The 14,014-nt window shown below is 37.6% G+C and overlaps 1 protein-coding gene across 1 annotated transcript; it reads right to left on the reverse strand.

Moving 5' to 3' along the window:
* Window positions 1–8,186: 8,186 nt before the first annotated feature.
* LOC104967199 (TLC domain-containing protein 2-like) lies at window positions 8,187–12,215 on the reverse strand. Its single transcript, XM_010796615.1, has 3 exons — window positions 11,749–12,215; window positions 11,222–11,304; window positions 8,187–8,308 (listed from the first exon to the last, which is right to left on the reverse strand). The coding sequence occupies exons 1-3, from the start codon at window positions 11,925–11,927 to the stop codon at window positions 8,187–8,189; spliced, it is 384 nt and encodes a 127-aa protein (XP_010794917.1). The 5' UTR covers window positions 11,928–12,215.
* Between the last annotated feature and the right edge of the window lie 1,799 nt (window positions 12,216–14,014).

Here is a 14,014-nt window from a genome sequence, read left to right on the forward strand (position 1 = left end):
TATATTTGAATAATATAGTGTAGGACAATACCTATATAAGGCATATTTATACATTTGATTTTTCTAAATACCAAACAGATCATGCATTTTAGCCATTCCTCATTTCGCTCAATTTAACACTGTCTTTGCATGGGCTGATTCTGTGAGAACAGCACCATCTACAGGCCTGGCATATGTACTACAGCGTCTCCAGCGCTTTCGAACGGCAATGTCCGTGGTTGTCTCCTCCTGATTGGTGGAGTTGGCCCAATAGCCGTAGCGCCACTTCTGTGACGTCATAGAAGTGTTCAAATCTGGATCAGTCTGTATCAGATCCGTTGCAGCCCCTTTTTAAGAGATTTGGGTATGGAGGAAAATAGAGAGGGTTGTGTTTTCTGACACTCGGTGAGTCACCGAGTGTCAGAAAACACAACCCTCTCTATTTTCCTCCATACCCAAATCTCTTAAAAAGGGGCTGCAACGGATCTGATACAGACTGATCCAGATTTNTTTGTTGAAAGTGCTGATCAGGCATTTCTCAACATCGTTATAGATAACTCTTGATTCTAGTTTCTGGTGTGCTCGTGTGTTTCAGTGGTTTCAGGTCAGGAAGCGGGGAGTGACTTACTTCTTCTACTGAGACTCCTTCAGTGTGGAGTTTACTCAAAGTCTTCCACTAACATAATAACATTAACATACAATATAACATATCATCATTGCACTCATGTATCTATTTACCCACCAGAGGTCGCCAGCAGACATGGCAGTGTCCAAAGACACTGAACCAGGGCTCTAGGTTTTCTGTTTGATTTTAAAATAGGTCAAATATAATGTTGCTACGAGGGATGCTACTAGAAAGAAGAATAAACGGGAATTATGAAGGAAACTTCTTCCATGACATAAAGATGAACACTTTCCCTCAAAGTTTTTAGATTTCTGATAAAGGATGGAATCAAGTTAACCACCCACTTTGTGTTTTATTAAACTATTGTTCATTTAAAAAGTGTCACACTGTGGAATTAAATGAGAAATGTGTTCATGTTATCTCCTCCAGATGCTCCAAAGCTTTAAAAATGTGTTGCATTGTGTTTTTGAAAAACGTTTCCTGCTTTGTGCCTCTGGACATTTGCAAGATGCCATTATATCTACCCTTTAATGTTAATAACTTTAAACACTTCTCCTCCAGACTCTCCAAAGCTCCCCTCTGTGTCAGTGAGTCCCTCTGCTGAGATAGAGGAGGGCAGTTCAGTGACTCTGACCTGTAGCAGTGATGCTAACCCAGCAGCTAACTACACCTGGTACAAGGAGGATGAAGACTCTCCAAAAGCTTCAGGACAGATCTTCACCATCACTGACTTCAGAGCTGAACACAGTGGGAGTTATTCCTGTGGAGCCCAGAACAAGTTAGGACGTAGTAACTCCACCTTTCATCTGAATGCTGTGACAGGTACGTTTTATGGCTTCATCTTCAACCACAAACTTATCAGCTTGTTTTGTTTTTCAGTCACATATCAGGCAGAAGAAAGTTGCAGTTGTCATCGTTGATGTGGGAAAGTTTTCTTTCTGTTACATACAAAACGGCTCATATATTTTAATTATAAAATAAGATGAACTTTATTAATCCCAATTTGGGATTTTTTTTTGTTGCGGCAGCATAACATAATAACAGATCCAAAGAGTAGAAATAAACAATTCTAACATAGAAACATCTCAAAATAGAAATAAACCAGCATCTCTTATCTCTTGTGTTTCGACAAATTGTTGGATTACTGCTGCAGTTTGTTGTTCAGTCTTTCCCTCAATACTTAAAGTGAGAGTTTTGTTAAGTTAAGTCAAGCACATCCAATATGAATAAAGCATTCTTCTTGCCTACATAAGAACAGAACAGTAAGGTGAATCCAAGGTCTGTGCAGTGCCCATTTATTGGGACGTTAGATGCTAATTTCACTGTTTGCAGACGATACCGTCCTTTTATTTAGCCCTTGATCATCAGTGGGCCTAAAACTGATAAGACCTCAGAAATACAGGTATTTGTATTCAACATTTAGTTTTGAGACGAACCCTAGATTTACTGGGCTGGTTAGGTGTCCAGCTGCTCTGGGAGCACCAGGGCCCAGGAGTTCAAAACTTTTAATCCCTATCTGATCAGATCAGATTTGGATTTTGGGGAGTTCAAAACCAAAAAACAGGATTAGGATCACTTTCATATCCGATCAGATCAGGAAATCCAATCCAAGCTTTAATCTGGATCAAATCTTCAAAATGGGTAGTTCAAACCAACAACACAGGATTGGGATCAGTTTTATCCCAACAAACTGGATTATCCTGATCCCACCAGAGGGGTGGATTCCCAGTGGATTACCAGAGCAAAATGTACTGTACAATTTATTTTAAAATATGTTTCAATTTAAATAAGATGGCAAAGTTTGTTAACTGAAATAATACACACTTTTTAGCCTTCATGGGAAACACATTTTATTTTTTCCATTTTTGCTCTAGTTTGTGGTGGCCTATTTTGTTTTCAACCAAATGTTGATGACATAAATGTTTATGCTCATAAAAGTATCACAGCAAAGATTGTCAATCAAAAATGTAATTTAGATTAAAGTAAAAATATCTTCAACAAAAAAAAAGTCCATCATCTGTCATCACCTTTCAAATAAAAAAATATAATTAGACATTATAGATGTCTCTGCAATGTGGTCTCTTGTCTTCCTTGTATTATTTTTCATGTCCACTAGATGGCGATCGGTAGGATTAAAGCACTGATATTCAGGATCTAGTCATCTTGAAAAATCGTAATCTGGATCAGGGTGATCCTATCCTGAATTGCTTTGAACTCCAGGGACAACATTTGGCCGACTTGTCTGATCCTGGATCACAAACAAATGGAATTTCAAAATCTGATCGGATCTGATTGAGATTAAAAGTTTTGAACTCCTGGGCCCTGGTTATAAGGAAACCAAAACATAGGAATGTGTCCAGGCCTGTCACGATAAATACCTTTGTCAGACAGTATATTGGCCAGGAAATGATTTTTTTTTTAGACGATATGCAGAAACTGGAATTGAAATATGAAGAAATATTTAAATATCCCAAACAAAAATGAGATAACAAAAATAAAAGTGAACAACCATCACAATAAATAAAATGGTCTGTAAATAAAAATGGGCTAATAGTGGTAGAGAAAATCCTGCAGTTCAACATTGGTTTAATGAAAGTGACATTTCTATGTATGCAGATATGCAATATCAGGGGTCGTCAAAATGGCTGTAAAGGTGGGGCAACATAAATATTACTGTCACAGAAGCTTCTAGGTTTGTTCAAACAAACCCATTAACCTCAGGAAATGGAAATAATTAACAGTTATGTATTTATTGTTTTTATTACAGGTCTGGGTGATTATTAAATTAGGAAATAGCAGAAGGCAGTGGAGAAAATAATTACTTCCCAAGGGTGTGGCAGACATTTTAAATAGTTTGTGTGTATAAGAGCAACTTGTGTCTTTAGATATAAGTATTCCCTGACACTAATTGGAGTAAGGATGATTACATTGTACACAACTAAATCCCTGTAGGTAGCATAGTGGAGAGAGCATATACTGCTTGGAGACCATGGAGATGTGATTGGTAACAACCCTGATCCAAATATAGCTGATTAACCCCTGCAGCCCTGATCTGTTTTTAAGGAGTGTCGGCCTTGGCCCCTTTCTATAAAGATAATTGAATTTGGCCTAATCCGATAGGGATGAGAGACATTTGAAGAAGGAAACGGCAAACATGCTTCAAAACTTCCAACCCCTGTGTGAGGGTAAAGGGAAAGCAGCAGAGCAAGACTCATAGTTTCTACTGTGTATTATTGATAAGTAGCTAAAAAAGTGAACATTGGACATACTGCTTTGCACATAGTTGTATTCTTCATGGAAAAAATGATCTGCTCTTCTGCCTGGGATCTGTCTCTTCTGGCTTGTATTTTTTAATTACAAGCTCAGTTTTTCCAAGAGTCATGGACAAACACGGCTGAAACAGACTCAATATGGGGAGAGGCTATTTTTTTACAAGATCGGCAAACAAACCTTGATTTGACATTATCCGTATGTACTGTAGTAAGTACCCCTCAAGCAAAACAGACACATTTATTTTAACTTTAAATGTATTATACTTTTTGGAGCCATGGACATTACGTTTCTCTGACAACATATGTAGAAGGTACATTTCTCTCTGCACCCTATCTCTGGCAGAACTATCAGGACTTCCTGTTTTTCAAAGGAAGCACAAGGTTGTGGCTGACAGGATTTCATCAGGCATGAGTGACTGTGGCAGGACCCATGCTCCTCAGACAGAAGTTAGAAGCTGTAATCTTCTCCCCTTCACTCAATAAGACGGTAAAAAAAACTTTCCATGGAATGTTTGACTTTATTATTTCTCCTTGTTGGCGACACCAGGGATCAACCAAACTCCTGTTACCCCTCATGCTATTTCACTATAATGCTGTTTTAACAGAGGAAACCCTCAGAGTTGATTACAAAAATGGAGACGCAAAGAAAATAATAAAAATATATACTTCTGAGCAGACAAACACTAAAGAAAGAGGTAAAGGTAAAACAGAGCATGAGATCAGATGTGAGAAATTGCATCTTCTCTCAATCCTCTAACTTTAAAGGCTGCCTTAGCTAAATTATTACTCGTTTTTAACTGCCACTAAGATTTACAAAAATGCCTGACCGGTGTAACCACAACTGTGAAATGTAACTTTATTTTTACACTTGAAGATAAATAACACCTTATTATTTAGTCTTCAAGTCATCAATTGTCTGTATTGTTGTTTTATGGTTCACACCTGTCACCTTGTGCCTCAGCATACAATAATAAAACACAATTTGTTATCAATTGTTGACAGTGTTAAAAATGTTCCACTGATGACACACCTCCTGTTCCTTCTAGATGTGTCCCTCTTATGAACCACCTTGTTTGTTGAGTCACACATAAAAGCTTTACATACGTGATGTTTGCGCAGTAAGAACACATTATTGTACAGTTGTACTGTACTTAAGTGAATCAATTCATCTCCATTTATTGTTTTATTGTGCCTCAGAGGGATTGTTTCTCTTCAACTACATCCCAACTTTTACATTTTTAGTTTTTATATGTCAGTGTCATGTGTGCAGGCAAAAGGTAGATTGTTCCCTTATATTGTAAGGAAATGGGATTCAAGGGTGAGATGAGTGTGCGGCTGAAACAAGGGGGAGATTAACTAGAGATCAACCTCTCAAAATGACCAGCACACTTACATTTGCAGCATTTAAACCCTGACTTGGTTCTTTTGCATTGACATAAGAAAGGTATGTGAAAATCCAGTAGCAACCATTATATAAAATAATGAAGGATTGTCTTGATGTTGGTACAGAAGGGGAAAAAAGTGAGTATAGGGAAAGAGAGTCAGCTCGCTAAGAAACACAGAAAGCCATGTCATGAAGAAGAAGTGTCTGTCTATCCCACACTCTACAGTCGGAGACCAGCTGGCCAGACCAAAGCATCCATTCAGTAGGCTTACAGGAAGTGAAAGAGGGAAAAAAACAAGATTTCAGAAAAAAAGACAATACAACTATCTATTCTGTTAGTGCCACCAACAACTGGGTGGTTTGTGAGTTGGTTTCCACAAATAATTCTGAGTGACTCGTGGCGTTTTCAACAGGGAAACACTTGTTTCCACTCAGCAAAAAGTGATAAGGTCTACCTTAAACATTATTTAGAAACAAAAAGGACGCCTCGTGACACTCACAGGCTACCATTATTATCTTCATCACGTTCATTGCAAGCTCTCAATTGTCTCCCAAAAATGAAAACTTAATTTGGCGGTCCATCAAGGTGGCCAACGTTTTACTTGTAAAACAGTTATTTAAAGCCAATTAATCAAAAATGGAAAGTTTACCAATAAACAGCACAACATACGCAACAATGTACGATTATAGGCAAGACCAGGCGCTCCAGAACAGCACCAGAGATAAAGAGGTAGTACATTTTTGAGATAAGTGGAATGAAACAGTTCGGTAAATCTATTGTATCACGTACAGACCTCATATGTGCTTGATGAAATAGTGACCTTTGAAAGAAATCTTGTAAACAATAACTAACTTTATTTTATGTGCTAAAGCGCAAATAATGTATTTTTTATTTGTCAATGCGGTGTTTTTGTTGCAAAGAAATCAGGTCTTATGAAACCACTTTTAGACTACCAGAACCACTAAAACGGTGCATCAGTTCATGACATGTTTAGCTTGTTTTCAGGCATAGGATCAGCCTCAATGTTTGTGTGTTTTCAAAGGGTTCCCATTAACAGATCAAGTGGTTTAATATGTAAATCTACGTTGAAAATATCTATCACAGAGTATTGCAAGGCCTAGATCAGTGGTTCCCAACCTTTTTTTTTTTATACATATAATTGTAAAGCAATACATGATTGTCACTAAAAGCCTTGTCTCTACATTACAATAAAATATAAAAAATAATAGATTGATTAATTTGAATACAAATTCAAGTTAGTAGCTATTATAGGCATAAAAAGACAGAAATGTATATTTTTTTCTTTAATAGAAATGTTTCTTCTGCCTGTAAAGTGTCCAAACCAGGCTTTTCTGGATAAGCGCATTTTTAAAAACATAGTCATTGTCCATGCCGGTTTCAGTTGGATTACTTGTCACAGTTGCTCCGATCAGATCGGTCTCCTCCATTTTGTAGATTATTTACGACTTTTGAATCCACATAAAAAACATAGGCAAAATCCGGTTTACTTGGAGCATGTGTTTTAAACAGTTTAATCCCTTTGTGAATTGTTTCCACTTGCGGCGTCCTTTAATTTCTTCATACAGCGGGAATCCAAATAAATTAATCCTGAGTCCAATAACCATCAAAGTCACTCCAATAGTGCTCCTTAATTACGCTTTCATCCTCCTTTAACAAAATATTTCACATTCATCCAGTTTGTGACAGTAGTTGTAGCATGTTTGAGACTTTTAAACTATAATTACCGCTGTTGCACGTGTGTGTGGGGAAGGGGGGGGGGGCGGAACTTCCAACATTTGGGGGGGCTCTTGGAAAAAAAGGTTGGGAACCACTGGCCTAGATTTTGCTCTTGAGTTTTTTCTATCAGTTTGCATTTATATAAACTGTATGTCAGTATTTATAAATAATAAGTAAGCCTTTTTACCCATGTTTTAAGCATCTGGAACTTGATGAACCCCATACTTCTTTATCCTAATTCTGCAATAAAATATTTCCACATACTTGGTGTTGAAAACTTGTTCACATTAACATCAAAACACACGTATAAATTGTGGCTGCAAGAGTTTGAAAACCACACCAATCCTGTTTGAAACTCTTCCAATAAAAGTTTAAATAAACAGCTCTCAAGAGAAAAGCAATATATTACAATAACAAGACGAGAGCATAGCAACAGAAGGCAATCTAAACATCAGCATTGTGTTGGATGTAGGTCAATCATCCATTTGCAGAGAAAGAAAATATTAACTCTGGGTGTGGTTCTATATGTTCATTTCAGGTTGTTTTCCCTGATGTTCAAAGGCAGGAATGGGGGAAGGGTTTACTGATCCGACCCTGAGGGAATGAACTCCCAACAGACCAGCCTGCTGAGGGTCCTCATGTCATGAAGAAGACGGGTCTAATGGGAATTTCCTAGTAACTGTGGTTAAGTGGATGGCAAAACACTGAGAAATAAGGGTGGAGTTCATCTTTCTCAAGGCATGACAGAGGGTTGAATGCTTGGCGTGGGGGCTGTCACACCGGAAAAAATGTTCTCTTTGTTCCTCCCTTCCACTTGTCCTTTGTCACTTAACAAGAAAGACGGGTAGTTTCTCTTTTCCATGCATGTGCTTCCGACAGGTGTGTTGGAGTTTTGCCGCTTAATTTAACTATGCAGTGAGTACTGTGCATTGAATGCAAAGGAGGATTAAGTCAAAGTACATCGTTTCTCACAGAGATGCAAAAGTTAAGTTTGGTCTGCTGTCAGTGACGGTCAAGGTGAAACATTAGTTAGGTTTGTTTGTTTGTCAGCATCAAAACTTCTTGATAGATTCTCATGAATCTTGGAGGAAGGGTCTAGCATGGGCCAAGGGAGAACCCATAACATTTTTGAGTAGATCCGAATCACAAAATGGGAAATTTGGCCTCGTGGAGGTTCTGGTTCTAGTTCTAGTTTTGATCTGTGACAGTAATGGTTGAAAGACCTACCACAATGTGGTGAAAGAGAATCTCCCAGGACTGATTCAGCTTCTGGTTCAACACCATGTCAAGGAAGTCACAGATGAAGTAGCCTGTTGGGAAAGAGAGCATTTAGCCGATGTTAATGACAATCTTTAAGTTTAGCAATTCATTTATCAAACAGCATGATTCATTTAACTAAAGAAGCCTCGAGTATATCGAGTCATATGGGGGGCCACCCTGCTTCCATGACGACAACCACAGTACGTCTTGGAAAGAGGCTATTCATATCCACTCCTTCCCCACCACCAGCCGTATCCATGGTTACAGCTATTCACAATGCTGAACAATGATGAAGTGGTGAAGAAGGGGATGAAGGGGTGAGAGGGGGCTTTGGTGGGACTGGATTTAAGCTCATTGTATTGGAGATTTGATACCAAGACCCTTTTGACCTGTTTGGATTGCCTCACCATACATAAATGTACTTGCTTTCAGCCTCAGGTCGAAATATTGTCTAAAGATATTGGAGGGAACTCCACGCCGATGTCTCTTTTTAATAGCTTGTTATTTATTTTTTTACAAGAGTTCATGTTTGGGTCAAGTTTAGCTATAAACAGTCAATTGGAGCAGCATGTGACTTGTTAAATTAAAGAGCCAATAAATGTACAGTTCTTTGCCGATGTGTTTTAATATGGAATAATTAATTACTGTATTATACAGTACAATACTTTTTATTTAAACATAAAGGTGATACAAAGAATCACTTTGTTTTTAAGAATAGTATTACTTTATGTTCAACCCAGGCATGATGCCAATGCACAGTTAATGTCTACATAGAGAACAAAGGAATTGGAAGCTACTTGACTTTCCCTTGGCCAACAAGCAAAGCATGAAAATTAAGAAAAGAAGGTTAAATCATCCAAAGCAATAGATACAGGGTTTTTTCATTCGAGATCCTGTGGGGTGACAGCCATTGGCATGTTCACATTAAACCAGTTAGACAACCACCGGGTTTCAGGCTCATGCAACACAACCTTAACCTTAACCTGGTTAAGCCTGATCCTGGAGTAACTGCAGCCAGGGGCATGTAAACATCTAATCAATGTGGCCTTTTCCCACCAGTCTTTGTAAACTTGACTTTAGAAGCATGATGCATATCATTGTGAATACTTGTTTATACTATATCAACTAAATATGCCCATGGAAAAATAATGACTTTGACTATGAGCATCTTATTTTCTGTATTGGATATTAGATAAAGCTGCAAAGAGATATCAATTAGTTTCAACTTTATTAAATAAATTGCCACATAAATTCATAATCAATTTGAATAATTTCAAAGAAAGAAAAAAACTCAAGATAATTTTAATTCAAGCTTCTAAAATGTGAATATTGTCTCGTTTGTTTTTCACTTCTCTGACTGTAAACTGAATAGACAGATTCCTCTACAGCAAAGAAAAAAAGGTTTTGGTTGAACTTTTAGTATTAAAAGTAACTTACTTTTATAGTCTATGGGGGAAACACCACCATTTAATGAGAATCTATCTCTAACGCTGTTATACAAAGCAACACAGGGAATATGGTGAGTATTAAAGCCCCTTGACAAAAGGATCACACACTTCTGGGCTGTGCAAGACATTGTTCTCAGCATTGAACAAGGTCTTCATTCAACAAGTGGAGAATCATTTATGGCATGTCGTTGCAAGGTTATCAGCGTGGTATCCCAGCGAGAACAGGCCGAATGCACAAATCCGGAGAACAAAACTCCTCACTACAACTTGCTGAGGCCTCAGAATCACACCACATATCCAGTGGGAGGGCCGGGAGAAAAACTCCACTTGTTTTCCATGAATGACTCCCCTTTCTGTAACCACTGGCATCTGACAAGCACCACCCGCATAAATCAACTGACTTTTTGCCCAAGTTACAAGTGAGGTCACGTGACTGTACGGGGTTATGCCTGGTGCCAACTAGGACTGATAATAATGCCCTCCATTGATCTTCACACATTAACACTGTCCCTTGCTTTGCCAGCTTCCAGGGCTGGGCTTCCTGAAAGAATGTCAAACATCCTGGGAATCCTCGGGGAGATCTTGTTGACCGGCACACTTCCAATAAATGTCTGGATTTAAGAGGACCCACGTGCCTAGAAATGTTTTTGAATACTTTAAGGGTTCAGGAGAAATGGTAAAGGCAGGATGAATATCTATTTTAAAAATGTGAGGTCACATGCACACTTAAGTGTAATACATCTTTATGATATTAAGCAAAATCCAATCAAGTAAGAGTTTCTAATTGTAAATATATATATATTTACACAACCAAGACAAATGAGCTTTAGTCAAGCAAAAAGAAAGTGTAAATGGGTTCAAAGTCCAGTTAAAGGGAGGGTACACACACACAACCTGAATCACAGACCAGAAACAATCATCTCCATCTTTAATGGCTTAGTTGTGAGAAAAGTTTGACATTAGTAAACAAAGGCCAGTAAACAGCAACAAGTTAATATTTACAATGTCAGCGAAATGTAGAAACAATGAACTGCCTATATTTGCTGACTAAAGTCAGAGCAAATTTCAACACTGAGTTGTAACAAGTCTCAATTGACCTTGTTGCTGCGCTTTTCCAACTGATTAAAATAAGAATTAATTGCCAGGTCAAGACTTGTTCTAGTCAGTTGAAATAATGATTCACATGCTTTTGGACCTATAACTTCCACTGACACCGTGTGGGAAAGGAGACTGCCAGGCATGGATACAGTCACTTCCTCATTTCCCCTTATGGTGGCAGCAGCACTGCATCTGAGCCTTCCCTTTCACCAACACAAGCCCATTCAGACACATGTGTTATTTTTAATATAACTTATTTTAACAAGCAGATTTAATTTTCCATAATATTGTCTATGTTTATTTCTTTGTTATAGCTACTGATGTTATGTTCATATTGTGTTTAATTTATTTTGTAAAAGGTGATAAACAAATAAACTTTTTGTATTTATATTAACACTGTGCTGACAGTCTACTTACCGATCGATAACGACACCAAGGCGTGAGAAAACACAGAGTGAGTTTCTATCAAATCTTCGGCCATCTGTGGGTGGCGGAAAAAGCTGAAAAGACGAACACAAGTGCAAAAAAAACTTGATGTGAGAGTGATGTTTTTACTATTCATGAGCCAACTTCATATCAAGAGTTATTGGTAGAGGACTTTTTTATTTATTGGAAGCGTCTCGGTGGTATGTAGAAGTAAACATTATCATAATAATGTAAAACGATGTGTAGCCTAATCAACAAATCCAGGACAAATGGGAACAAAAAGTCCATTAAGGGTCTCGCATGCTGGCATGGCAAAAATAAAGGTTAATAATGAATAATATAGATATTTACTAATCAAACAAGCTTAAATGAAGGCTAAATATAATAAAGGCACATTTTGAAAACAACCGCTTAAAAGTCCAGCATCCGTTTATGAAACCATGCTCGCATGATATGTAACCCTTTTCTCCCAGTCAGCACCTTATGTAAACACAACAGTTTAGAGGGATTTTACTCACCATAGCACTGCCCATATCGCAGTGATAAAGCTGTGCACGAAGGATGTAGAGATGTTTCTCCATTTCCATGCATTCCTGCAGGCAGACTCAGGCATGGGCAGTTTACCGACACCAGCATTGACCACCCTAAAAAACCCGACCGAGACCCCGGTGGTTAGGATCACTGAACTCAACTCCATAGCTCAAATGTTTGTTGAATGAAGACTTAAAATGCAACAATTGTCCCCAATGTGAGCGGTATCAACGCACGCGTCTTGTTGTCCAGCCAGAAAAAAGACGAGACAATCACACCAGGGTATTTCCAATTCATATACCTCACTGACTCAAAAAAAACAACGTGTTTCTTCCACGGTTTTTGTCCAGAGAAAGAAAGCGCGGACGAGCATGTGGACGTGTGTTTGTGATATGTTTTCGGTGATAGTCCTAACAGAGAGAGCTGTGCAGCCACCGGTGTGCCCGGTGGAGGTGGGTGGGGAACGTCAGTGTGAAGCCGGGTGTACAGTTGTGAAACAGTTTTGTTGTAAAACCTCATCCCTGCTTGTGTAACTTTTGACATCAACAGAAAGGACTTCCCCGCCCTACTACAAAGGGGCGCGGCCGAGAGCACGTTCTGTGTGTTGTGTTACCTTCAAGTGCTGTCGAAAATCCGTTCATCTGTATTTTGTTGGGTGAACATTAAAGCAACCTGTCTTGGTGTTTTCTTGCATATAACTATGATTACATGCAAATAATTAGAGTAAAAAATAATAAATTGTGTCAGGGTTGGGAATTAATAAGTATTTGCTTCCTCTTCCTTTTCAAGTATTTTTGTTAAATATATAAATATTGTTGAATATATAAATATTGTTTGACAATTTATAAAAATAAAATAAAAGACTGTGTTCTACCAATACGGTATTCTGTTAAAAAAATTGTATTTGTTTTTGTTTTTAATCGGTTCGAAATAGAGATGGAAAAGACTTATATTTGACCAATTTTAATGAATAGTATTCTTAGTATACTTTTTATTGTTGTATTGTAATTGTTTTCTATTCCTTATTTATGATATACATGCTTTATATTGATTTAATCTCAATTAATATACTTGGCAGTAAAAAAACCTGATTCTGATCAAATTAAATATAAGAAATAGTGAAAATAAATCAGTTGTAGAAGTAGAAGAGCGGCACAATTTTGTCAATTAATGTGCCACTTATTGAACAGGGGATTTTCAAACTTTTATTTAATCAAGTACGTTGTTTTTGATTAAGTACGTTGTTTTTGATTTTTCTTTTTTTATCCTAATGGGACTTAATACAATTAAGGTAAACATAAATACATGTTGAGTTATCCTAATATATTGATTTTGGAATGGTTACTTACTGTACAGCTGCTTGTATTGTAAAGGCATTGTGGTCACAAAGTTTTTTAGAATATTTCAAATCAAGCCAAAAGATACCCAGCCCTGGTGAAGACACTCCTTTCCTAAAACGGGTTGGCACTGACCGCAGCAGGGCTGGGATCAGTGATGAAGTACCCTTCAGTTTAAAAGCCTGAAATACCTGTTGATAAAGTGAACATACCAAATAAAACCTACATTTTAAGCCTTATCCTCCCTTTGATTTACTTTGATTATAATTTTCGAAATTATGTCCAAAAACACAAAATAGACTTGTTATTGGACACTGCAGCTTGCTCATAAAAAATAATGAATATAGTCAATTATTGTTTTATTTTAGCACTTTTAACTTTGAGCTTGAATAAAAAAAACAGCTACCATGGTTTCGTTACGATGTAGGCTATATTTATTGCAGACATACCACAATGCACTACAAATTAGGATAGGACTAAGAAAGCTGTATTGAATGGAGAGCACTTGAAGGCAACATGCTTCTAACCCACCAGCATTCACAAACCACCGTTTGTGGGAATAGTAGTTTATTATACCTGCAAGTAAAAAATAAAAAATATATCGCAGGACATGCTACTTTAAATCAGCAGAACACCTATCATACAGAAGTATTGTATAATATCATAATGTTTGACGGTACACCGTTCAATCTAAAGCCTGGCCATGAACGTGAATGACTCTTGAAATATTTGGTGCCACAGCGCCACCGTCCGCTTAAAGGTACATTAAATAACACTATTCCACTCAGCTGACATCATTGTCAAGTCATTCTTATGTCAGCATGTGAATGTGTGTTTGGTCATAATAAAGCCTGTAGCCTTAATAGAAATTATAAGGGCCAATATTATCTGATGGTTGCGGGATTGGGATACACAT

This window comes from Notothenia coriiceps, unplaced genomic scaffold (genome assembly GCF_000735185.1).
Source record: "Notothenia coriiceps isolate Sejong01 unplaced genomic scaffold, NC01 NC01_scaffold00037250, whole genome shotgun sequence".
Lineage (NCBI taxonomy): Eukaryota > Metazoa > Chordata > Actinopteri > Perciformes > Nototheniidae > Notothenia > Notothenia coriiceps.

What these genes read in the sequence shown, in the direction of transcription:
- LOC104967199 (XM_010796615.1), bottom strand. Translation starts at nt 11,927, where the DNA reads ATGGAGTTGAGTTCAGTGATCCTAACCACCGGGGTCTCGGTCGGGTTT. An exon ending in GCGATATGGGCAGTGCTATG is followed by an intron (nt 11,305 to 11,748) that starts GTGAGTAAAATC and finishes TCGTCTTTTCAG; the next exon opens with CTTTTTCCGCCACCCACAGA. An exon ending in CTTGGTGTCGTTATCGATCG is followed by an intron (nt 8,309 to 11,221) that starts GTAAGTAGACTG and finishes CTTTCCCAACAG; the next exon opens with GCTACTTCATCTGTGACTTC.